This window comes from Scyliorhinus torazame, chromosome 3, assembly GCF_047496885.1.
Source record: "Scyliorhinus torazame isolate Kashiwa2021f chromosome 3, sScyTor2.1, whole genome shotgun sequence".
Taxonomy (NCBI): domain Eukaryota; kingdom Metazoa; phylum Chordata; class Chondrichthyes; order Carcharhiniformes; family Scyliorhinidae; genus Scyliorhinus; species Scyliorhinus torazame.
The window spans coordinates 109,678,355-109,705,197 of NC_092709.1; the positions used below are offsets into that span (position 1 = coordinate 109,678,355).

Consider the following 26,843-nt stretch of genomic DNA (forward strand, 5'->3'; position numbering starts at 1 on the left):
AAGATTTAATTAAATGCAAAGACTCGCATTCAAAGTATAATTTTGCATCGTTGGCTTTGTCTTTATAAGCTGTGTTTGTGTAACCTACCTGTTCACTCACCTAATGAAGGAGCTACGCTCCAAAAGCTAGTGATTCCAAATAAACCTGTTGGACTTTAATCTGGTGTTGTAGGACTTCTTACTGTGCCTGCTCCAGTCCAACGCTGGCATCTCCACATCACTTTGTACAGGGGAAACCTTTCCACGGGATCGCCTCCGGCTGTAGGTATGGCCTGCCGATCAACTGTGCCAGTTGATTTTCTATATTTTTTAATAAGTCATCATACCATACTAAAAGGCAGTACAATATAATTGACACAGTTTCTCCTATGTGGGCATGCATGTTGCTTCCCCCCACCCCCCTGTCCTGCAGCATTCTGTAGTCTCTCTATTTACAATAATATTCTGATTTTTAAATTCTTTGCCAAAGTGAACAAACTCACATTCTTCCGTGTAATACTCCAGTGCTTCCCAAACCTTTTCCTGGTTTGACCCCACTTTAATGCCTCATACTTTTTAACCCCCCCCCCCCCCCCCGAATGAAAATCTGGGGTTAGAGAGTTGTTGAGTTGCAAGGTGGAGTTGGGTGTGCAGAAGGGTTCAGTTGTTGGGTGGGGGTTAGTGGGGGAACAGGAGTTGGGTTGATCATGGGAGTTGATGAAAAGGCAGGGTTTCTGTAGAAAAACCCAAACGCCTTTTTCACAGGCTTTTTCTTTGTAGCAGTAGTCAATCCTCGGGGAGCAGTCTATTCGGCCACACCGACCAAAAAATTAAAATTTAAAAGGGCCTCGCAGCTGTCAGTAATATAATCCTAGAGATCATAGTTGAGGTCCCAGAACTGATCCTGTGACTCTCCACTATTTACAGTTCGCCATCCTAAAAATGACTCATTTACCCCAATTCTCAGTTGCCTTTTAGTTGGCCAGTCCTCTATCCATTTAACCCCAGCACCATAAGTTACCTGACTCCTTATTCACTGCCTCTTGGAAATACAAATACTGGTGCCACTTATCCACCTTGTTTGTTGTGGAATCAAAGAACTCTTAACAGATTAGTCAAACATGATTTCCCTTTTGCAAAACCACAGTGACCAACAGTATTATGATTTTCTATATGTCCTGCTATTTACCTGTTCAGTGATGGATTTTAGCATTTTCCCAACGACAGACAGGCTAAACTGGTCTATAGATTTCTGCTTTTCCCCCTCTCCTTCCTTGAATTTGTGATTTTCCAATCCGCAGGGACCTTTACAGAAACTGGGGAATTTTGGAAGATTACAACCAATTCATTCACTGGGCACGATTTAATGGACCGTTAGCTGAGGGCACAGAGCCCGTCATGGGTGCTAAATATTGTGAGAGACCAAAAATAGGATTTTGGAATGCGATTTGTCCAGGCTCTCCAATGACGCGATCAGGTTTACGCCCAGGAAGTGCATTAACCTGATCAGCTTGAACTTGAATCTCCACTGAGCACCAGGAACTCCAAGCAGACAGAAACTGCTGGGCAGCTCTGGGGTTGGGTGTCAGGGGGATTTCGAGGGATGGGAGTGTTTGGGGGGAGGGGGGGCATCGGGGGTGGGCGGGTGAGTCATTGGGGGGAGGGAGGGGTCAGGTATGTCTGGGGGGGGGTCGAGGGGTGTGAGATGAAGAAGAGGACAGCTGTTGGGGCATAAAACTGTACCCGTGGGGAGCATTGGGTTCGCATATGGTGTTGGTAGTCCTGGAGTCTGCGTTCAATGCTGTGTGGGTATGCTTCCAGTGTTGTGTGAATATGCCGTCAATGGCATGGGAGTCTGGGACACATGTGACTGTGGGGTGGGGGGTGGAGTTTAATGAAAGTCATGGAGCCAGGCCAATGGGCTGGGTAGATGAGACCCCAAAAGAGAAAGCAGCATGGTGCCCAACTGGGTTTCTGGGGGCGGGGTGGGGCTCAACCTGTGGAGTAGCTGTCCAGGAGGCTTGTGTTGAGGCAAGACAATGAGATCTCTGAATTATGCAACCTGACAAAGAAGGGTGTCTATTATCGCTGGCTCTCCCTGAAGCAGAAAGCAATTATGCCCACTAACATTCTGGATACTTGTGCTCATGACACTAATTAGCCATCAAGAGTTAACCCTTAGCAATGTCAGCTCCCCACAGTCTCAGCATCTGTGATTCAAGATGTTTAATTGGCTCCCCAGGAAAGCTACTGACTTGAGAAATGATCAAAGTCAAAGAATGGGATGAATCCCAAGGGTTCAGGGCTCAAAGCTTGGTGGCACACGACCAAGAGGCAATGGGGCCGCCTCTCTGCCAGGACCCCAACACTTGCCAGTAAGGATCCAGCAGACATAATCATGCACTTGACCTTGGCCAGTCAGGGTGAGGGAGCACAGGACCCTCCTGTAAGAACACTCAGTGGTAGGTGATTAAGGAGGGGAAACTCAGGCGGAAAGATAAGTGGGTGAGGTCATAGGCCGGGGACAATCATATTCTCAAGAGGGGAGTGCACTTGAGCTGTAAGTGTGTACTAGCTGCCGGCGAAGCTCTGGGATTGGCTGCTTCCAGATCAGAAATGTCAATGGGTCAGTGGCGATAATGATGGTTAGAAGCTGTGACACCAACCTGTCTCTCTCTCGCTCTCTAAGATTCTCTCACTCTGTGCACATACTCCAGCAGCAGCGTTCAGCGGCTCCGAGGGAAGACCATACAGAATAAGGCCAGAGGGTTGCAGAGTAGGATCAGGGGCTGGAAGCTGCACCTGCCGTGCAGGGAGTACGAAGGAGCCGAAGAAGACCAAGGGTCTATCGGACTTGTATGTCCTTCATGGAGCTGTCTGACACCATCTGCGGTTGAAGACTCCATCTTAAGAATGTGTGGACTTGACGCCACGTGCGGTGGAGGACACTCACTCCCTGTGGCTGTCAATGTCATGGCAGCCCTCAGCTTCTGCACCAAGGCTCCTCGGAGGATTTCTGTGATATTTCATACCTAAAGTGCGGGGTAATTTAGCATTGCCAATCCAGCTAACCTGCACATCTTTGAACTGTAGGAGGAAACTGGAGCACCCGGAAGAAACCTACGCGGACATGGGGAGAATGTGCAAACTCCACACGGTCTTCCAAGGTCAAAATAGAACCTGGGTCCCTGGTGCTGTGAGGCAGCAGTGCTAACCATTATGCCACCATGCAGCCCCATTACTGCATCCATGAGGTGACGGCTGCACTGCATGCATGGGCTCTGGACTACATCCACTTTGACCTGAACAGGCTTGGCAGGATGAGAGGGCTACAGGGTTTGGGCACATAGCTGGTCTGCCACAAGTGCAGGGGTGATAGACAGCACCCATGTCGCACTCCTTGGCACCAGGGAGTTCCCTTCATCAACCGGAAGCGGTTCCATTGTCTCAATTTACAATTGGTTTGTGACCACCAAATGCATTTCATGCACGTGTGTGCCCGTTTTCCAGGGAGCATGCATGACAGCTACATCCTCGGCCAGTCGCAGATCCCTGTAATCTTCGATGGATACCCCAGGCACAGGAATGGCTCCTTGGGAACAACGGATATCCCCTCAGGTCGTGGCTGATGAAGCCAGTGCAGAGACCACAGACCGCTGCGGCGATCAGGTACAATGAGGTGCTCAGTGCGATTCAAGCTGTCATCGCATGGTGCATCGGCCTGTTGGAAGATGCGGTTCCGCTGCCTTGACAGGTCGGATGGGGCCCGACAATACAGTCCCAGACGTTCGCTCACATTCTCGTGGTCTGCTGTGACCCCAACACCTGACTCTGCAGCAGGTTGAGGAGCTTCCTGAGGAAAATCTCAAGGAGTGGCATGTTTGCTCGGATGAGGAGGGTGTGCCAGAGGAGATGAAGGATGAGCCCGCTGAGAAGCCTGAGGCTGTAGACCAGGCGGGGCAAGGGTGCGCATGGGCAGGAAGGCTAAAGCTGCCCTCATCACTTCCCTGTGGCTATCCAACAGAGTGAAACCTCTGCCCCCATGGGATGAAGGCACCCAAGATATTAATGATCAGGCTGCTGGGTCTGGGGAATCCTTGAGTGCCTGCTGCCCATTCGATACAGGAGGAGGGTATTGACGATTCGCAGTGAGGAATGGTCTGTGATGCTCCTCAGCTACTGCTTATGTCTGCCTCCTATCTGTCTGCTGCCAGCATCCTGACTCCCTGGCTCATGTCTGAGTGAGGTTCTGCCCTACATTCCTTTGCCCTAGAGGGGGATTAGGGGCATGGGTCTAGGGTTCACTAGGAATCATGCCTGAGCCCTAGCACTGCGATTGAAACATCCGTTCTGAGAGGGCCTAACCGTCTGGTGGGCATGGAGGCCCATTAAGAACACCTGCGTCCCGATGGGGGGGGGGGGGGAAGCGCCAGGCCTTCGGATATAGGTTAAAGGTTTTGAGGTGTTATGGTAAGCAACAATAATATTTAATGTGACAAATGACAATGCCCCAATGCCTACTTTCACCCATGCCCACACTGTGCTCCTCCATTTCCTTCGACTTGCGAACCCTCCCATTATGTCTAGGTATGTTCCCAGGATGAACATCAGAGGTGGAGGCGCCCTGCTGCCTTCCATGCCCTGCTGCCTTCCATGCCCTGCTGCCTTCCATGCCCTGCTGCCTTCCATGCCCTGGGCTGCCTCCGACGCCCTGGGCTGCCTTCTGCGCCCTTGGTGGACGTCATCTGGAGTGCCGAGCATTGGAGAGCCCGGCCTGCTTTGGAGTGGTGCTGGTGTTGTAGCCTCACCCAGTTCTATCTGCTTGCGCCTGTCTCAGAAAACAGGGGGAGGGGGATTCAAATTGGCTGGGCACTTACCAGATCTCCCCTAGTAGATCCCATCCCTCCTGGTGCTTGTGGGCTCCTGGGTTTCTCCATGGGATGGACGGGCAGCTCCAGTGAGCTCCCGATGCCTTAACTTCATCTGGCACTGCCAGTCCTGGAGACCTACCATTGTCTGAACCATCCAGTTGAAGTCCTCAGGGATTGAGCCATGCTTTGAAGTTCCACCACCATGGATCTGACCTTGAGCCCAGGCTTTCCACGGCAGACACCACCTTTGCAGTGTTGGCCTGGGTTCCGCATATTGCCAGCACCATCTGCTGTGACAGAAGGCTTTGGGACTCCTCCATTCAGCCTTTAGCTGCAGTGTGGTGCAGATATCCCTTTCTCGATTCCCAGCTCTGCCTTTGCATCTCAAGCTGAGGGATGAATGTGTCCAGATGCACGGCACCTGGCTGGGACACATGTGAGTCCTGGTATCCAGCAGACCTCTGACTGTTCGATCCCTGCCTCCACTTGATGTGCATCAGAACCAATGTGGTACTCACCAGATAGCCGTAATGCTTTTTTGTTGTCCTTCGACATCTCGTCTAGGCTCATGACGAGGGTGGGCGGTGGACACTGCTGGTGGACGGGTCTGGCTGATCGGGCGATCTTCCTGCAAGGAAAGGAACATGGATTAGTACATGGCTGGGTCAGTGGTCTGGGACACACACAACTCACTTGATATTGGTCATCTGGATGAACGTGTGGGGTGGCTCCTCACGCAGGCTCACTCGCGCTCAGCACTGGGCAGCACCAGCTCCTTCCCTGCGTGCTGCTGGGCTTTCTCCTCAAAACAAGTCGGGGCAGCGGTTGTGGGCAAGCTGTTCCTGCAGGAACACAAATGGGGATGATGTGAGCTGGCTGCCTGTGGGGGGGGGGGGGGTCAGATGTTGATGATACATGACATATGTGGCACTGCACATAAGCAGGGAGGGGTTCTGAGGAAGAGTGCTGGGGTGTGAGCGTGCTTGCGGGAGGTCAGGTGCTGGTCCCTGCTATGTGACAGCATGTGGGGTTCAGATGACATTCCGAAGGTTGACGGCAAGATTGAGTGCAGGGAGAATATAGGGAGCACTTACCCTTACAGAACGGAGTAGGTCGTTCATCTCCTTGCAACATTACACCTCTGTCCTCTTGTGAAGGCTGCTGGCATTGCCCACTGCTGAGACCATCTCCCAGGTGGGGTACATTGTGTTGCTGGAGGGTCTCTTACCAGCCCGAGACTATATTGTTGCCTACATCTCTTCCATAGCATCCAGCATACAGGTGAGGGCCCCTCCGTGAATCATGGCGCAGGCTTCCTCGTCACCAAGCTCTTGGCTTGGATGAGAAAAAGTGCTGTGGAGCCATTTAAATGCAGAGCCCCCTTGATTAAAGTTGTCAGATGAGCCCTGGGGTGGGCAAATCAGATGCTTCACACCTCAGGCATGGTGTTTTTCACATGGGGAAAATAATTTTTCTCAAAGTGCCTCAAAAGTGTGATCCGAATCGTGCTGTCGGGGCTAGCAGGAATCGCACCAGTTTTTTGCACCAAGATTGACACTGCATTTTTTGGAAAAATTCCATCCACTGTCTCTGCAGCCATTTCTTTTAAGATGTCAGGTCGAGGGGACTTGTCAGCCTTAAGTTCCATTAGTTTTCCCATTATTTTTCTTCTAGTGATAGTAATTGTTTTAAGTCCTCCCTTCCTTTTTGACTCCAAATTTTCTGCTGTTCTTGGGATACTTTCTGTGTCTTCTACTGTGAGGACAGATGCAAGATACTTGTTCAAAGCCTCCACCATTTATTCATTTCCCATTATTAATTCCCCAGTCTCACCCTCTTGAGGGACAAATGTTCACTTCAGCTACTCTTGTTCCTTCTTATTGTCATGAGCCTGTCTGGAGACAGCAGTAGACAGTATTCAAACATCCTTGATTGGTATGTGTCTCCCCCGGGAATGGGTTTAGAATGGCAGTTTAGATAATAATCAAGCTTGACTAGCTTATGAAAGAGAAACAAATCATGGATGAATGGGAAGGTCCATGAGATATACGTATGTTAATGTATAGTCAAGGAAGTTGATAGGGGCGGATAGCTGCATACACAGAAGGCATAATCAAAGAACAACAAATATATAATTGCCCAGACTCTGAGAAGCCAGGAGAGGCAGTCACCATCTAGCAGTCTCCAAAAGCGAACAGACCAATTTTCAGCCACCAAGTCTGAAAGCCAAGTTTACAATAAACAAGCTTCTAAGATTTCGAGCCAAGGCAGTGCAGAAAACCTTCACTGGACAAGAAAAAAAGCCAGTCCCAGATTTAAGTATCAGCCCTGTACTATGTAGTAACTATAGCTGGTTATTCAATCTGGATGTTGTTTGGGGAATAGGGGAAGTCTTAGAGTGTTCCGGTATCATAGATATATTTTGTAACAAAGGGTACGTTCCATGTAAACTGTGTGTTTCGTAGCTCATATATCTTAATTATGTGAGAGTAGAAAAGACCTGTTTGCGTGTATTTGTCTTCAATAAATAATCTTTAATAATTGTTACATGCCAACTGGGCTATTTATTCTCACTGGGGTTTCACTTATCTCCTCACACCGAAACAGAACAAAACTATACACCCCCATGAATCGGTGTTCCAAGTTGGGATATGCTTGCAGATAACACCAGCATGCGTCATGACATTATATACTTGTACAAGCTTTTACTTGCTGCTTTTATATTTATTGCTAGTTTTCTCTAATAGTCCAATTTCTCTCTATTATTTTGGACATATTTTGCAGGTTTCTAAAACATTCCAATCTTCTGGCCGACCACTAATCTCCGCATTTGTACGTCATTTCTTTCAAGTGATGCCTCCTTAACTTAATTTGATAGCCACAGATGGCGCATACTTCTGAAAGCGTCTTTCTTCATCAAAGGAATGGGGGGGGGGGGGGGGAACGGCAGCACAGTTGCTTCACAGCTCCAGGATCCCAGGTTTGATTCCCGGCTTGGGTCACTGTCTGTGCGGAGTTTGAACTTTCTCCCTGTATCTGCGTGGGTTTCCTCCGGGTGCACGGGTTTCTTCCCCCTGTCCAAAGATGTGCAGGTTAGGTGGATTGGCCATGCTAAATTGCCCTTAGTGTCCAAAAAGGTTGGGTGGGGTTGCTGGGTTATGGGGATGGGGTGGAGGTATGGGCTTAGGTGGGGTGCTCTTTCCAAGGGCCAGTGCGGACTCGATGGGCTGAATGGCCTCCTTCTGCACTCTAAATTCTATGATTCTGTAAATTCTATGAATATGTATGTTGGGAGTTATGAAATGCCTCAAATATCTGTACCACTTCTCTGTTATCTTCTCTTTTAATCAATTTACTCATTCCACTGAGCCAACTCTGCCTTTATATCTTTTTGCCTTTATTTCACTTTTCTCACTGTCAAGCTAAATGTGAAATTCCATTGTTATGACCACTCTTTCCTAAAAGATCCTTTACTATGAGATATTTAATTCTGCAAAAAATGTTATTAAAAAACAAATTAAGTGCCAGAGTTCCTTGATATTCATTGAGATTTTATACATCACCTTGTTAAAAGTTGGATCTTTCATGTATATAGTAGTTTCCTGCTTTGTGGTGCTAGTGTGAAATGCACAGTTGTCTCTTATCCATGTGATCTCTTTGTAGAAATTAAGAAAATATGCTTTTGATGACACATTTATCTGGGACAGTGAATAACAAATGAAACTGCAATATTTTTCAATTCACTACATCTTTATCAAGATATTGAGATTGTCCCTATGTGGTAGGAATTGCCATATGTCACATCCTTGACAGTGAGCAGAGGTTATGTGTCTGTGGTTACTGTGATATTTAAGGCACAGTGGAGCTGTGGTCTATTGCAATCATTTATTGATAAGTCTGGAAAAGTCTAATGAAATTATCAATGTTCTTGAATTAATTATGAATAAGAAAGCTAATACTCTAGAGCTAGAGATCGTATTATCTATTCAGTCTTATCATTTCCTCTATTGAAGCAGTGTGTAGCTTTGGCTTTGTCTTTTAAATATAGCTTAGAATTTGTTCGGATTTAAACTTTCTTGTACCGTTTGGCATCTTTTATTGTTTATAATGTTTTGCATTTAAATAATGCGAATGTTGGCTGTATTTTATTTAATTTCTCGGTGGAGCTGGCATAGCTTTCACCTCTCTGGATTCGAGGGACCACAATGGATCTGCAGGGCATGTTGTCGTCATTACAGTGGTACTGTGTATTCCTTGACTGTGAGGTTCACATACTTGGTTTGTTTAGTCTCTGCATCTTTTTTAAGACTTGCGGCATATGTTCAATATTAGTTGTTATTTTGTTGCAATGGTTTCATTGGAAGGATTTGAAATTTTTTGGGTACAGTAATTGCTCATGTCGTAGTACTGTCCTGTCCTATGGTTCTTTCTGTCTGATTGTCAGTGTCAAAAATAATATGATTACAGTATTGTATCTGTGTTTACTGGGTTAATTTTAGTATGATATAAGCATTTGCTCTATTTGACAAGTTAAAATACTACAAATGTCATTTAGCAGTATCAAATGATAAAAGCAATAATCACAAAATCCAATCTTGTTTTACAGGCAGCTGCTATCTTCAATTCTGCTTTTGGAAGTTTTCTGGTAAGAGTGGAAGTATTAAATGACAACATTAAAATATTTAACTTATAAGCTTGGTTAAATTTTAATGTTTTATTATTTATTACTGAGTTATTTCTAAAACGAACAAACGCACAGCAATGGATTTTATTGACTGGTTTCCATATTATTAAAGGTATATTTCACAAGATATATTCTGTTTTAAATTTTGGTTCATTTTTCTTTGCATTTTGTACTAATTGCATTAATGAATAGGGGAAGATTTTCAAAATTGCATATGGGCATTCTTTAAATTATAATCAGATTAAAATAATTCAAGACCCTTTCTGCAAACATTTTATTAGTATTCTTCATGGTAATCTTCAAACTTTAATCGTTTGCCTGCCCCTCCTAATTATGTCACTTTAAATGAATGCTGCAGTGGCAAAATTTAGATTACTGTATTACAGGTGTTGAAACTATTCTAACAGCATAATAAGGCATAGCTTTCTTCTGGCTATTAATGTTTACTGGAATGCAATTCTGAAATATCTCACAGGTTACCCTTTATAATGTAAAGGGTACCTTTCCATAATCTTGTTATATTGAACCTTTTAACTAAATTTCAAAGTCTTTAGAAATTGCTTTTTAGATGGAATGGCAATTCATTATAGGTGAAATTGAATAGAAGCATGTGTCAACATATAGATTATTTTTATGAGGTTCATCAAATGTTCGTTACTGAACATTGAGGGATTGATATTTGGAAGATAAATCATGACCCACAGATACAACAGGAAATGATAGCTCAATCTATTGCTTGTGTGTGTGTTCGTATGTGTTGTTTTTACTTTCCACTTATCAACTAGGATTAGAAGTTCTTTGCTTAAGAAAAAGTCGAGACAAATATCATACAAACCTTTATGCGTACTGATGTTTCATTGCTGTAAAACAGAACATTTTTAATGTAAATGCCCTAGTTATATTTGATAGATGAATACAATTTGCATAAATTTCAGACTCTGGTTTCTTTGCATTGTGCCACAGAGAATTGCTGAAACATAATTTCATTATCCCCTCCCCTTCATTTTACACATGCTGTTTTACAATAAAGTAGATTAGAATAAATGATTTGATTTCTCTCTTTGATGTGCCTTAATAATATTTGATGGCAGATCAATTATAGTCTACTGAATGGTTACCTAATCAAATCTGCTTGTATCCTTATACTTCCAAGTTATGGAAGGTAGAACCTTCACGCATGGTGTGTAATATTTTTCTAACTGTTGCATTAATGGAAATTTTGTTTCTGTTGTGAATGTTTTCATAATCACTGATTATTTTAGATGGAGATCACTAAATATATAAACAAGAAACTCAGGCTTAATCACTGATACTCTCAGATGCAACTGTGACAGTATAAGAATGTTTGCCAAATGTTTTTGACCAGTAACTAGAACAAAGTATTTTAATAGCTAGTACATTAGCTGTAAAGGTGAGTCCTGAGCAAACTATGGTTTAAAATTATCGGTTTAATTGGTAGTGATTAAACTGATGTTTCCTCCCAAAATTTGTTCCAATGAATGTCAGCTTCAAATAGGCCGTGTTTGCACTGTTTGTCTATTGAATTGTGTAGATGTGAAACATACTAGTCCATTTTTCTTGCAAATTTGTGACATGAATTTAATTACCGTGATAGCCAGTAACTCAAATTTATTTTGTTGGGCAGAATCGGGTTGATTTTTAGGGTAATGGTTTTCTTTATTCTAGTTGAAAAAAACACCTGATCCAAATAATAACAAGATAACAGATTTTATTTCTTAAATTGTGTGAGATAACTTTAGATTGGGATCGTACCGTAGAAGGTGTAGCAACTTTGTACCACTCCCATTTGTTACATTAAAATATTGTAGAGACTATTATGAGAGACTCATTTGTATGGTGCCATTACATTCAATTTTGCAAGATTTGAAAAAAGAGAGAAAAAAGTATGCATCAAGTGTCTCAGAATTTCATCTTTCTCTATATTAGGACTTAGGAGAGATGTTTAAATCTGGAACAAATAAATGAGGCGTTTTGCTTGAGGAGCCTGATTATTCCACAGACTAAACTCCTGTGCTACTCTGCGGACTCTGAGCAAAGATCAGGGAGGAAGAAGGTGTTTTATCATCAGCTCTTTTTTAATAGATGGTGTTTCAAGTTTTTCTATAGTTACTTCATTTGGTTTATTCTTAAGATATGTTTCTAAAAAAAATTAGAATGAAATGAATTACTATGTAATGATGAAACTAGTTTTAAAGTAATTGTTACGCCAACAAATTTTTAAAATTATAATACATTTGGAATATTTGTGGATGTTTATTCCATTATAATAGACAAAACCTTTTTTTTTTGTTCAAGTGATGTGGATGTCGCTGGCGAAGCCAGCATTTATTGTACATCCTTAATTGCCCTTGAGATGGTGATAGTGAGCATCATCAGTATTAATACCTTCCTTGCTGTGAGGATGGAAACGTTTCAAAGAGAAAAGCCTGGAAGTATTGGCCAAGAAATTTGATGCTATGCCCATTTTACAGGCTGAGCTTGTTGATTTTAATAATATTGAGCTCACTGTTACCCAGTTGTTCCCCTGCATGGCGGATGGATAAGGTTATGTGAATATTCAGCGAAGGAAGCTTAATATTAATTTTCGTTCAGTTCACAGAAGGGCGCCTCTTGATCTGTCTAGGCTCCTAAAAAGCATCTTCAGTATGCTGATGGCCTGTTCAATTACACAACTGGTGGTAATATGGCATTCGTTGTAGCACTGTTTACGCTTCTTTGGTCAGGTTTCTGACGGATGACATGAGTGAAATTTGCAGTGAGGATTCCTTCCCCTGGGAGCCACCTCTTAAGTCTGCATCCAGGTCCAAGGAGATTAGATTATCACAGGATGAAAGTGCCACGGCAGCTGCTTGTGAACCTTGCAGACACCTGCATAAAGATCTTCTAGAGGTTACACGCCAACTGCAAATTATGGAGTAGAAACCTTTGGCGCTGACAAGAACCCCTGTTTGTTTTGGGGATGCCCGGATTGCCATGTGGTCAGTCGCAACTTGCACTTGTGGGAAGCCAACCAGAGCTGAGCACACACTTCTTTTGTTCACACAATTACCAGCCATGGCAAACATGTTATCAATCACTTGTCTTGTGTATTTGTTGGTGGCTGACTGAGATCCTAGATATGTCTGGAACAGCCCTGGAAGGATCCAGAAGCAAAATGTTGAGGGCGGTGGTGACTTTCAACCAAACATCTGAGTTGTCCTTCATAACTATTGATCTCCTCTCATCCTGTTTAACTTTAGAATCATTCATAGCTTTGACCCTGATTTAACCCTTTGATTTTCTTATCCAGAAGATGCAAGTTTAACACTGCCTTCTTTTGTGCAGCTGTTCATTTTTCTGTCGTGTAAAATCTTCTTTAGCTTAAAGAACTTCATTAAGGTTAAGTTGATGTGCAGCTAAGAAAACTTAATAGTGGCTTTTCACAGTAACTTCATACTTGTGACAATAAAAGATTATTATTATTCCTTTTTATTCAGTTCATAAATTTTCTAGATTTCTTTTTGCTTTTCTTCGTCGCGCTATGTTCAAATTTTGTTTAATTTTGTTGTGACAAGAATGATTGATTAGCTTTTCGTTTTACACAGGAACATAAAAACAGGAATAGGCCATTCAGCCCCTCGAGCCTGTCCCACCATTCAATGAAGTCATGGCTGATCTGTGGCCTCATTCCATAATCCTGCCTTTGGCCCATATCCCCTTAATGCCTTTACTTAACAAAAATCTCTCTATTTCAGATTTAAAATTAACAATTGTTCTAGCTTCAACTGCTGTTTGTGGGAGAGTGTTCCAAAGCTCAATCACCCTTTGCGTGAAGAAGTACTTCCTAAATCTCTCCTGAACGGTTTGGACTTAATTTTTAAAATATATGCCCCCTAGTTTTAGAATCTCCAACCATTGGAAATAAGTTTATCTTTATCTACTCTATCTTTTCCTGTTAATACATCCTTCCTTGCAGCTCTATAGTGTCTGCACTGGACTCCGCTTTTCCACTCTCTTTCAAAGCATGTTTTCCCTCATTTTCATCATTAATTTTGAGTATTGTTGCTAACTGTTTTGCAGCATTTAGCTCATACTTTTGATGCATTTTTTTAGTCAGGTGGCTTTATTTTATCTTTAACTACCATTAACATTTCCTGTTCAGTCCAGTGCTCCATTGTCCTTTTAACATGACTCTTTGGAAACATCTTTAGCAAAATATTAATTCTGATTTTTCCTGCAGAAAGTCTCTACCCTTTGGGATAGAGAATTCCAAAGATTCTCAACTTTCATCTCAGTCCAAAATGATTGGCCTCTTATCCTGAGACGGTGCCCCTTGTGTTTTAGATGCCCTGACCAACGGAACCAATCTCTCAGCCTTCACCCTATCAAGCCCTTTCAGAATTTTGTAGTTGCAAAGAGATCACCTCTCATTCATCCAAACTGCAGAGACTATAAGCCCAATTTACTCTTCCTCACATTTTGTGACATTTCCACCTCATTCCAGGGACCAATTTAATGAATGTTTGTGATGTGTTGGGTACTCTGCTACACAGACGAACCAACACGGTTGCGACTGGTACAACTCAGTTTTATTGCTAACATTTATTTCCAGTGGTAAACTGGTTACTGAGGTTTGATCATAACCCTAGAATCTGTGGACCTTTTCCTAATACTATCTTGTAGTGGCACTGAGCACATGGTGGATGCCTGAGTGGCTTGCTATGAGCTCTGTGCCCTGACCTGTCTCCTGCTGGAATGCTCAGGAAGTGTTGTGTTCCCTGTTTTGTACTGTGTATGCTCTTGCCTGTGATTGGCTGTGGTGTTGTGTTTGTGTTGATTGGTCTGTCCATCAGTATGTATGTGCTATGATGTTTACCTGAATATCATGACAGTTTGCTGTTCTGCAACCAATGCAAGTACATTCTTTCTTAAATGTGGAGACCAAAACAAACAGCCCACAGGTGTCTTTGCCTGTCTTATCTCCACCTGCCCACTAGTTATTTGCTCTTCACCCAGTGCCAGCCTATCTAATCACGTGTGATGACCAAATATGTGAGTGTAATAGACACAGAAAATGCTGGATAAAATCAGCAGGCCTGGCAGCATCTGTGGAGAGGGAAACAAAGTTAATGTTTCGAGTCCGTATGACACCGTATGAGAGGGAGAATTGTAATGGATTTGATACTGTATAAGATGCCCACATCCCATAAATAAAAATAGTTTTTTTTTTAAATGTACCTATTGAGGCTAGCTCTGGTCCTGTTGTTTCTTCCTACTAGCTTCATCTGCAAAAAATCCACAACAGCTTCCTCACTAAGGTTGTCAATTAAAACCTCATTCTGGGCTTGATGATGTCATCAGACTGATATTTTATATGCTGAAAAGAAAAAAGAAAAGCAGCATGGCATGTTGGGGACACATTCCTTATTAATAATTCAAATCATTAGGGACATTGTCACTGTGGAACTGATTTGTCTGGGTAGGCAGTTCTGATAATTCTTTTGTGACCTATTTTAGCAGAATGCAGAAAGCCTCTTCACATTTGATGGTTTCTGCAATGCAAGAGTGCAAAATTGCTATGTACAAATCTAAAGTGAAAATTTTAGAAGATGAACAGACATGAAAATATCTCTTCCTAGGAAATTTTTAAATGTTATGTGGGACTAGAAACTGTTGAACAACATTTATCAGCAAAGGTAATTAGATTATAGTTAATTGATCTAACTGGTCAAGAGCAGATATCAGTGCCTACATTCCAAGAATGTGTTTGTCAGATCAAATCAGAAATATGCCAGTTCGGATTTTTGTTTGTGTAAGTTATGTATTATTTGGTAATGTCGCTGAATATTAACTTGGAGGCTGGGGAGAGAGCGGGACGGATGGTTTGAGTTTGGTAACCCAAAACAACGAAAAACATAGGTCCTGAGTACCATTTTTCTGAGCATTGGCAGGCTATTGGGCAGGAATATCTTAAGCACCAGACTACAGCAGGGAGCAGGGTAGATCAGAGTCTGGAATCAAGGAAGTTCGAGGAAGATGGCAGAGCAGGTTTCGCTGGGAGATTGGAATCCAGAACCAGGGTTGATCAGGGTAAGGAGGAAGGGTAAGGAAACTCGGAACCAGGGAAGACCAAGTAGGCTGGAGGAGGGGGTCAGGTGATCAGGGTACAGAACCAGACAAGAGGCTCGAACAGGTATGACTACCTACATTCCAAGAATATGTTCAGCAGGTCAAAGGAAGAACCATAGCAGAACTCAAACTGCCACAGCTCACTCATGGTTGCTTTTACCCCTCCCTCCACTGATTCCTATCTATAATGTATGTATTAAACATTTTTGCAGCATATATATTGGATCTGAAACTCATTCCCTAATCTAGCGCAGTGTAATCTATAGAACAGAGAAGGCTCAGGGTGACCTAATGGAGGTATTTAAGATTCAGGGTGTTGTAATCCTCGCAAGAGTCATGGGGTGTGAACTGTCAGGTTCCCCGTGACCTCCGATGAAATTGTGTTTTCCCGTTAAGGGGGCGGGGCTTTCCCTTAACAAGGGAAACCAACCAGACATAAAAACTCCAACGTTGATGTGAGTTGAGGTGGGAGACCCTACGGGGAGTGGAGTTGTATATTGTAGTTTACCATGTGATTAAAACTTTTGTTGCTTTCATCATCACTTCCTTGTGGTCGCTCTGTGTATATCTAACACGGGGAAACCTGTTTATTCAGAGAGTAGTTAGAATCTGGTAATCATGGTCACAAGGAATAGTTAAGGTAATTGCATTTAAGGGGAAGCTAGATTAACACAAAGGAGAAAGGAATGGAAGGTTATGCTGATGGGGTTAGATGAAATGGAATGGCAGGAATCTTCTGTTGAGCTTAAATATCCACTTGGATCAGGTTGACTTGGTTTTGTGTTGTATATTCTAAGTAATTTATATGCCGCCTACTTGTCCCACACCAGTTCCTGATTATCCCTGGTTTGAACACGGTTGAATTCTTGGCTCTGATGATTACTATAAATGAATAAATATTCCATAAATCCTTTTGTGGAGCATGCTATTACTGAGCAAATGCAATGGAAATATAAGAAACCTGACAACAGAAAAGCTTAGTACTGGACACAAGTTCAGCTAAAGTAGATGGAGGTAATTAAAATGAATGGCTGGAGCGAATTGGTAAAAGCAGCTTCTGTAAACAGTATCTTAGCATCTATCTGAATGTCGTACTCCTGCTCGTAGAGTCACTGAAGTTTTTACAGCATGGAAAGAGGCCCCGAGGCCCATTATGTCTGCGCTGGCGATCAATCACCTATCTACTCTAATCCCATTTTCCAGCACTTAGTCTTGTATGCTATGGCATTTCAAGTGCTCATCTAAATATTTCTTAAATGATTGATTGATATTTATTGTCATGTGTACCTAAGTACAGTGAAAAGTATTTTTCTGCGGCCAAGGGTACGTACATAGTAGACAAAAGAATAATCAACAGAGTACATTGACAGTGGTGCATCAACAAATAGTGATCGGTTACAGTGCAGAACAAGGCCAAACAAGAGCAGCATAGGGCGTCGTGAATAGTGTTCTTACAGGGAACAGATCAGTCCAAGGGAGAGTCTTTGAGGAGTCTAGTAGCTGTGGGGAAGAAGCTGTCTGGATGTGGGGTTCTTCAGACTTCTGCCTGATGGAAGGGTCTGGAAGAGGGCAAAGCCTGGGTGTGAAGGTCTCTGAAAATGCTGTCTGCCTTTCTGAGAATGTCCAATTCACCTAACAGCATGTCTTTTTGGGACTTGTGGGAGGAAACTGGAGCACCCGGAGGAAACCCACGCAGACATGGGGAGAATGCGCAGACAGTGACCAAAGCCAGGAATTAAACCCAGGCCCCGGCACTGTGAAACAGCAGTGCTAACCACTGTGCTACCTTGCACTGCTTTTTGGGGTTAAATTCCATTTGTCACTGTGCTGCCCATCTATATTGTCCTGTAATCTAAGGATTTCCTCCCCACTATTTTTGCGTCATCTGCAAACTTATTTATCATACCTCCCTCATTCACATCCAGATCATTAATGTACACTACAAGCAGCAAGGGACTCGGGACCGATCCCTGTGGAGCACCACTGGGCACAGGCTTCCAGTAAGATAAACAACCTTTGACCATGACCCTCCTGCCACTAAGCCAATTTCGGATCCAATTTGCCAAATTGTCCTGGATCCATGAAGGGCTCTTACCTTCTTGACAAGTCTCCCATGTGAGACCTTGTCAAAAGCTTTACTGAAGTCCATATGGACTACATCATCTGCACTACACTCACATACACACCTAGTCACCGCCCTGAAAAATTCAATCTGTAAGACATGATCTCCTGAGTCCTATTTGTAAAAGTTAAATGAAACTGCAGGCAATAGATATCTTGAGCAAAACCAAACATATGCTGAAAACAGCAGGCCGGTCACTCCCTTTGGAGAAAATGTTTAAGTTCTGATCAGGTGTTCAACCATGAAACGTTAACTTAGTTGTTCTCAAAGGCGGCACGGTGCACAGAGGTTAGCACTGCTGCCTACGGTGCTGAGGACCCAGGCTCGATCCCGGCCCTGGGTCACTGTTTGTCTGGAGTTTGCACATTCTCCCGGTGTCTGCGTGGGTTTCACCTCCACAACTCAAAGATGTGCAGGCTAGGTGGATTGGCCATGCTAAATTGCCCCTTAATTGGAAAAGATATAATTGGATACTCTAAATTTATTTTAAAAAACGCTTCGCTGTTCTCTCCACAGATATTCACTGATTTTTATACTTGTGTGAAATGAAACAATGTAACATCTATTTTACCATTTAATCTATTATTTTGCTGATTGAAAAATATTGGTAAAGCTTCCCAATTACAATATATACCATCAGAATAAGTAAGATCAAAAATATTTTTATTTCTACTCAATTCAAATACTTTTACCTTTATTTTAAAAAGGGGCCTCCCATCAAGTGACTTTACTTTCAGATGCTGACAGTTTTGAATACGTAATCATTTTTACTTGGTAGATAATTCTCCCATGAGTCATACATTTCTTGTAGAAAGATATTGATAGATTAAGGTAAAAGAAATGCACTGTACTTGGCTATGCGGTTGAAAACTGTCTGAAACAGGTGTTAGAAATGTAGATGAAGCAAACTGACTAAAGACGAAACAAATTTGAAGTGAAAATGCCAGTAGCATGCTTGATCTACTCTTATGTGTAAAGTTTCAGGGATTTAAATTATTCATTCTTGTTGTTTCAGGTGCAACAATGCTTTTAGAAAAGTCACTTTTTTACACTGATTGAGGCGAGTTCAAAATAATCCCCATTTCCATTTGTCAACTGGTATGTTTGTGTTAAGTAGTGTCTACAAATGGATCTGATTGAGCACATATGTTTCATCAACCAGAAGATGATGATCAATTTTGAAACATTTGGTTATTTTCATAGTAACTGAAATGTATTTTTTTAAAGAAAAGCACTTAGAATTACTTAGTGCCTTGTAATGTCTCTATGAGGCATCTAAAATTCAGCACGTTTCTTTGTAATGCACTGAAGGAAGGCGCTGTTGGAAATACATTGCAATGCTCCAAATATAGGATTCAACCCCCGTTAATTCTTTTTTTTGTTTGGTGGTATTGGTTGAGGGAGGGACATCGACTTGGGCACCAGGAGAGTTCACTGCTCATCTTTGAATAATGCCATGGGAATTTGTGTTCACACAAACGTCTTTTCTGAAGGAACGGGCTTCCTCGGTACTGCAATGCATTGTAACCTGAGATTATATGGTCAAACCCTGGAGTGGGTTGAATCACATGGTCTTCTGACTCAGCAATGGAAATTAAATTGGAAGACAACAGGTTAGGATGCTCAGTCAATGCAATTTTATTTGTAGAAGCAGTATTTATAATGATTTATTCAGTGAGGTTGAAAAAATATGTTAGTGTCATAATTCTGTAAACTAAATAGTAATTTGTTGAATACTGTACTAGCTGAAGAATTTTAAAAGTAATAAAACACTAATATAAAGCCAGAATTTTAAAAAAAATTAAAAATATTTTCATGCGATGAGAGCGGTGCCGACAAGGCTAGCTTTTATTATCCATCCCTAATTGCCCTTAAGAAAATGGTGGTGAGTCACCGTAAACCACTGAAGCCTCTCAGGTGTAGGTACACCAATAGTGCTGTCAGAAAGGGAGTGACAGATTTCTCATCCAGTGATAGTAAGGAATAGTGATACATTTCCAAGTACAGATGGTGTGTGGTTTGGAGGGGAACTTGCAGGTGGGGTTGTTCCCATGAGTCTGCTGTCCTTGCCCTTCTAGGTGATGGAGGTCCTGGGCTTGGCAGATACTGCCCCAAGAAACTTGCCGAGCTGCTGCAGTGCATCTTTTTTTATATGATGCATGCCACTCTGCACCAGTGGTGGAGGGAGTCAATGTTTAAGGTTGTGGATCGAGCGTCAATGAAGCAGATTGCTTTTTCCTGAATGGTGTTGAGCTTCCTGAATGTTGTTGGAGCTGCACACATCCAACAAGTGAGAGTATTTGATCAAACCTCTGATTTATGCCTTGTAAATTCCCAGCATTTGATTTTCTCTTGTAGCCAAAGTACCTAGACGGTTGATCCAGTTGCATTTCTGGTACGTGGTAACCTCTCTAACATGTTGATGGGGACAGAATCAGCAATGATAACACCATTGAATTTTAAGGAAAATGGTTGGCTTCTGTCTTGTTGGATATTGTCATTGCCAGGCACCTAAGTCGTGCGCAAGTTACTTTGCTGTTTAACAGCAAAAACCTGAATGTTGTCCAGGTCTTATTGCATATTGGGCATGGACTGCTTCAGTATCTGAAGAGTCGTGCATGGTGTAATCATCAGCAAGCATACCTTCTTCTGACTTGTTATGATGAGAAAGTCATTGATGAAGCAGCTGAAGGTGTTTGGGCCGAGGACACTATCCTGTGGAGCTCCAGCTACAATGTCTTGGCGTTGAGGTGATTACCCTCCAACAAGGACAGCCATCTTCCTTAGTGCTGGGTATGACTCCAATCAGTGGAGAGTTCTCCGCCCAAGTCCCAATTACTTAGTTTTGCTATGCCTCCTTGATGCCACACACGGTCAAATGTTGCCTTTATGTCACAGGCACTTATTCCTACCTCACCTCCTGAATTCAGCTCTTTGGACCAAGGTTGTAATGTGGTCAGGAGCCATGTGGCCCTGATGGAACCCAAATTGGATATTAAGCAGCTTCTGGCCATGTAAGTGCACTGTCAAAGGCATTTCCCATCCCTTTGCTGACGATTGAGAGTAGGCTGATGGAGCAGTAATGGCCAGACTTGATTTGTCCTTTTTGTGAACAGGAGATGCGTAGGTAATTTTCTACATTGTCAGATAGAGGCTGGTGTTGTAGCTGTACTGGAATAGCTTGATTAGTGGTGTGGCTAGTTCTGGAGCATAAGTTTTCAGGACTGATGCTCGAATGTTGTCAGGACCCATATAGCCTTTGTTCTATGCATTGCCTTCAACTGTTTCTTGTGTTACGATCCCTGTAGAGACCAATATATTTTAATATCCCAATGACCAAGCATCGCAAAACAAGATCCCCCTTGTAAGATTCCCTCTTGTGTAACTTTTCACAGTCCTTGTTTTCTGGAACATGGGTTCCCACAGCCTGCTTGGTGATTAGCCCAGGTGTCATTTTCTTCTGCTTAACAAAGCAGCAATTTTGGTGATCTGCTTTCCCCAAATTGTTAGTCTGGACTGTATGTCTGCACATAGTAAATGCAGCTGCTTCTTCCTTTCTATCTTGGTGTTGGTCCTCATACCGGACTTTAAATATATTTTGACATGGGCCCGTCCCCATTGCAACCAAGTCACTGGGATTATCATCAGGCAGGCTGCAGCACAACTTCACACCATGAAGTTGTACTTCGTTCCAGGGCATTCCATCTTACGTAAAATTTAAAACATAGCCATTTTATAAAGCTTCACATTAATAATGCTTGATATCATGTGGAGTGAAGCAAGTTGGCAGAAGACAGGCATCTATGATGTAGGGACCTCAGGAGGAGGTACATAGATTATAAACTAGTTTTACTAACCTATAATAAAAAAAGGTTAACTGAAAAGGCACCAAAAGTAACAACTGTACAAGTCAAATACCAGACTTTTTTAAATATAAGCATTTTTTGCTCATCAATTTTTTTCTGTTTCATTTTTTTACCTCCTTTTGGAAATAAGGGGCGGGATTTTCCAACCCCCGGCTGGGCCGGAGAATCGCCGGGGGGGCGGTGTGAATCCCGCCCTGATGCCGGCTGCTGAATTCTCCGGTGCCGCTTTTTTCGCGCGGGCGGGAATCGCGCCGTGCCGGCCGGTGGCTGTTGGCAGCCCCCCCCCCCGCGATTCCCCGCTCCGCGATGTGTCGAGCGGCCGCCCATTTTCGGCCAGTCCTGCCGGCGTAAATTACACAAGGTTCTTAGCTGTGGGACCTGGCTCTGCGGGCGGCCTGTGGAGTCCTGGGGGCGGGTGGGGCGGTAGGAGATCTGGGTCTGGGGGGGCCCCACGGTGGCCTGGCCCGCGATCGGGGCCCACCAATCTACGGGCGGGCCTGTGCCGTGGGGGCACTCATTCCCTCTGTGCCGGCCGCTGTAAAGCTCCGCCATGGCTGGCATGGAGAAGAAACCCCCTGTGCATGCGCAGGAATCACGGCAGCGGTTCTGGGAACATGCTGGCGCTCATGCGCCAACTCGTGCCGGCTGGCGGAGGTTCTCCGTCGCCGGTTGGCGCGGCGCCAACCACTCCAGCGCCGGCCTAGCCCCCGAAGGTGCGCAGGATTCCGCACTTTCCGGGCGGCCCGACACCAGAGTGGTTCACGCCACTCTTTTGCGCCGGTACAGCCCGCCCGCCGGATACCGGAGAATCCCGGCCAAGATGTCAATACTAGGGCCACAATTGATAAAACAAGATCCTGTAACATTTTTTGTGATGAGCAAATGATTAATTGTGACATCGTAGAATCCTGACAGTACAGATCATAACACACATGTAACTGCACTTTTCTCCCACCATTCCCCATCCTCCAACCAAACAAAAAGACATAACAAAGTATATAGATGCTTTGGGCACTTTCGTTTCCTGGTGTCTCCTAGCTCCCTTTTCAAACTTTTGATTATCCATTGTTATATTTACATATCATATGATACATTTATTATATAACAGAGTGAGGCTGTTTAATGTTGCCCCATTTAATGTTATTTTGCTTTGACGTCTATCAGGTAATTGAGACCTTCCTGCATTTTGGAAGGTCTAATGCAGGTAGGGAATATACAGTGAATGGTAGAACCGTCAAGAGTATTGACAGTCAGAGAGATCTAGGTGTACAGGTACACAGGTCACTGAAAGGGGCAAGACAGGTGGAGAAGATAGTCAAGAAGGCATACGGCATGCTTGCCTTCAGTGGCCGGGGCATTGAGTATAAAAATTGGCAAGTCATGTTGCAACTGTATAGAACCTTAGTTAGGCCACACTTGGAGTATAGTATTCCATTCTGGTCGCCACTCTACCAGAAGGATGAGAGGGTGCAGAAGAGATTTACCAGGATGTTGCCTGGTATGGAGGGCATTAGCTATGAGGAGAGGTTGAATAAACTTGGTTTGTTGTCACTGTAACGACGGAGGTTGAGGGGCGACCTGATAGAGGTCTACAAAATTATGAGGGGCATAGACAGGGTGGATAGTCAGATAATTTTTCCCAGGGTAGAGGGGTCAATTACTAGGGGGCATAGGTTTAAGGTGCGAGGGGCAAGGTTTAGAGGAGATGTACGAGGCAAGTTTTTTTACACAGAGGGTAGTGGGTGCCTGGAACTCGCTGCCGGAGGAGGTGGTGGAAGCAGGGACAATAGTGATGTTTAAGGGGCACCTTGACAAATACATGAATAGGCTGGAAATAGAGGGATATGGACCCCGGAAATGTAGAAGATTTTAGTTTAGATGGGCAGTATGGTTGGCACAGGCTTGGAGGGCCGAAAGGCCTGTTCCTATGCTGTACCTTTCTTTGTTCTTTGTTGAAATGCAATAGTAACAATCGCATGACCTGTAAATACCTGTTGGCACCTGATGAGATTACAAATCACAGCTTGTACTAATACAAGCATTGCACTAAACATAAGAATCAATTGTGAATAACACAACATAGTATGTGCCATTCAAGCCAAAATATGTAAGATGATATACATAGGAGAAATAGGTAATGCACTGAGGTTACAACTGGCAGGACAAGCAAGTGAGATTAGGACTAGAAAGGAGCACAAAGCCATAAACTGGCATTTCATACAGACTGGCATAGAAGCCTTCCCCTGCTTACCATTACCTCTCATGAACCTCTCATGAATCTGAGACTGGAGCTCCGGGTTGTGAAAATGCAGGTGCTGACAGTGCAGAAATGCTGAGCTGGGACTGTAATAATTCATGTCCTTTTTTTAAATGCTCCAGTTTACCATTTTTCTCTCATGCACCCTTATTGTGAGAAGCAAGAGGAGTAGTTTCCATTCTCGTTGCTCACCTCCAGAGGCCTTGCTCACAGCAAGATTTCAGGAGAAGGTACCGATGAGTAGGAAAGTCACCACGGAAAAATAAAATACGAGTCCACTTTAGGAACAAGCAGAGCACACATTCCTTTTGGAAGGAATGGGACAAACCCACAATGTCTGAAAAAAGCAATTGAGTTATTATTGAAGAGAAACACAACTCTCAGCAGAGCACAGAAAGCAAATCAAATGGAGATAGCCAAGTAGCAGAGAGTGACAGACCGTGATGTGGAAGAACTGTCAACCCTCAAGACCGTGTTAAGTTTATGAAGTCAGAGGTTTGAGATGTGGGAGAAGGGATAGTAAGTAAAGATTGTATTACAAATAGCTATACAATGTTGAAAAGGAAAGTTTGCTTTAGAAACGAAAGAGGGATGTTCTTTGATATGTGTGAAAGTGCTTGTCCATGGTATAATGTACAGCAGTGTTTTTCAAATCTTTTTTCCCGTGATCCACTTTCACCAACTGGTTGATCTTCAGGACCCACTTGATGGCTGGCACAGACCTGAAGGGCCGAAGGGCCTCTTTCTGTGTTCAGTGTTGTAAAACTATATTACTCTGAAGTCGAGATATATTCAAAGTGCAGAGGCGAGCCACGAGGTTGATGTCAGTGTTTGAATTATGATAAAAAAAACAAGATTTACATTTTTCTAGCACCTTCACAACTACATGAGTATAAAGCAGTTTGCAACCAATGAAATACAGACACTGCAATAATGCCAATTTATGCACTGCAAGATCCCACAAACAGCAATGTGAAAAAGACTAGATAATCTGTTTTTGTGATGTTGATTGAGGGATAAATGTTAGTTAGGACATCAGGGATAATTCCCCACTCTTATTCAATGTAGTCCCACCAAATCCTCTACATCCACATGAGAGGCAGAGCCTCCATGTAACCCACACCCATCTGATGTAGAGACAAGAGTGTTACCCACTGAGCCACAATTAACACAGAGGAAAGACTGCAGAAATTCAGGTTTAAAACCCCTTAATATTAAAGATAATCTGATAGAATCATAGAATTTACAGTGCAGAAGGAGGCCATTCGGCCCATCGAGTCTGCAACGGCCCTCGGAAAGAGCACCTTACTTAAGCTCACATCTCCACCCTATCCCCGTAACCCAGTAACCCACTAACCTTTTTTTGGGGACACTAAGGGCAATTTAGCATGGCCAATCCTCCTAACCAGCACATCTTTGGGCTGTGGGAGGAAAACGGAGCAAAGACAAAGCCCCTCATGATTTGTATTATTAATGTATTTGAATCAGTGAGGTTCACCAAATCTATTCACTTATTGACAGGAAACTTCCTACTTTTATTTTTTTTAAACAATGAAATAGGGAGTTCTTCATGTGACTATATTCAGAATGTCTGATGAAATGTTCACAATAATGGTGGGCTTTAGTGTTAATGACAGTTAAGACATTTAGTACAATCATGATGTACTGTAGTCTGTAAAAGGAACTAAACAATGGGCGCGATCTTCCTAAAAGATCCTCGAGCAAGCGCGCTAAGCCACATCTTTCCTGGCACTTGTAGTGATGAGAAACACGTGGCTATTCAACGCGACTCACTTTGAATAAGGGGCCTAAACGAGGAACGTGTGGCCGAGGCCTCACATAGCCCCGTTTTTTACAACGGGGAGCTCTGCTCACCGGAACCGGCGTCCCGATTTCCGAGGCCACCCAAAAAAATCACCAACCTCCCTCCCAGCCCAAACGCAACATGGGAGGGTCCCCTGTTAATAATGTAAGCCAACTTGTGACACTGATAAAATTTATTATGATCTATGGTGGAGATATTGAATAAGCAATTCCATTTTTAAGGAGATAACAAAATAGACATTTCAGGATGAGCTTAAAAACAATATAATATAGTTGAGATAGAAAAGGGAGAACATAAGTGACATATGAGCAAAACTGGAAGAGAATAGCAGCCAGGTCTGGTGATATGTACCCATGCATCTAAAGGAAACTAGGGAGAAGCTAGCAGAAACAATAATGTATGTATATATATATATATATATATATATAGATATATATATATATATATATATATGAAAGGCTCCGTAGAAGAGGGAAGAGTGCCAGAGGGCTGGCAGATCTCTATTTTAAAAAAGGGAGTTAGAACAAATCTGGGAACTAGTGATAGGGATGATACTAGAATCCATACTAAAAGAAGTGATAAAGAACATTTGAATATAACAAAAGGTAGCTAACATGAATTCTCGAAGAATACGTAATGCTTAACTAACCTGATAGAATTCTTTGAAGAAGTAATGGAAAGAATAGACAAGGGTAATCTAGAAGATATATATTTGGATTTTAAAAGGGTAGGCTCATGACAAAGGTTACGTAGGGTATGTGGAATCAGGACAAGTAAATGAATAGATAACAAATTGACTTAAAAACTAGAAAGCCGAGAGTAAGGGATAGTTAGTCAGGTTGGAGTAAGGTAGAAAACAGCTTTTGCAAGGAACAGCACTGATACGACTGTTACTTTTCATTTACATAATGATTTGGACTTGGGAACATTTAATTTAATATCAACATTTGCCGATAATACCCAACTGGGATATTACGATCCCAGATCAGACCCCAACAGTTGCTAGGATACCGGACAGAAACCCCAATATTTTATTTAATTTGCAAGACTGTGTGGAAAGGACACTTTGCTCCAGGAGCTATTTCATGTGCAAATAGGGATATGATATTT

The 26,843-nt window shown here is 43.0% G+C and overlaps 1 protein-coding gene across 5 annotated transcripts in view; it reads left to right on the plus strand.

Moving 5' to 3' along the window:
• slc10a7 (solute carrier family 10 member 7) overlaps window positions 1-26,843 on the plus strand; it is a 449,575-nt gene that overhangs the window by 131,018 nt on the left and 291,714 nt on the right. For all 5 annotated transcript variants that reach the window (XM_072496107.1, XM_072496108.1, XM_072496104.1 and 2 more), the window contains one exon: window positions 9,457-9,495. In XM_072496107.1, the coding sequence (XP_072352208.1) occupies window positions 9,457-9,495 (39 nt within the window). The remainder of the gene's footprint in view (window positions 1-9,456; window positions 9,496-26,843) is intronic.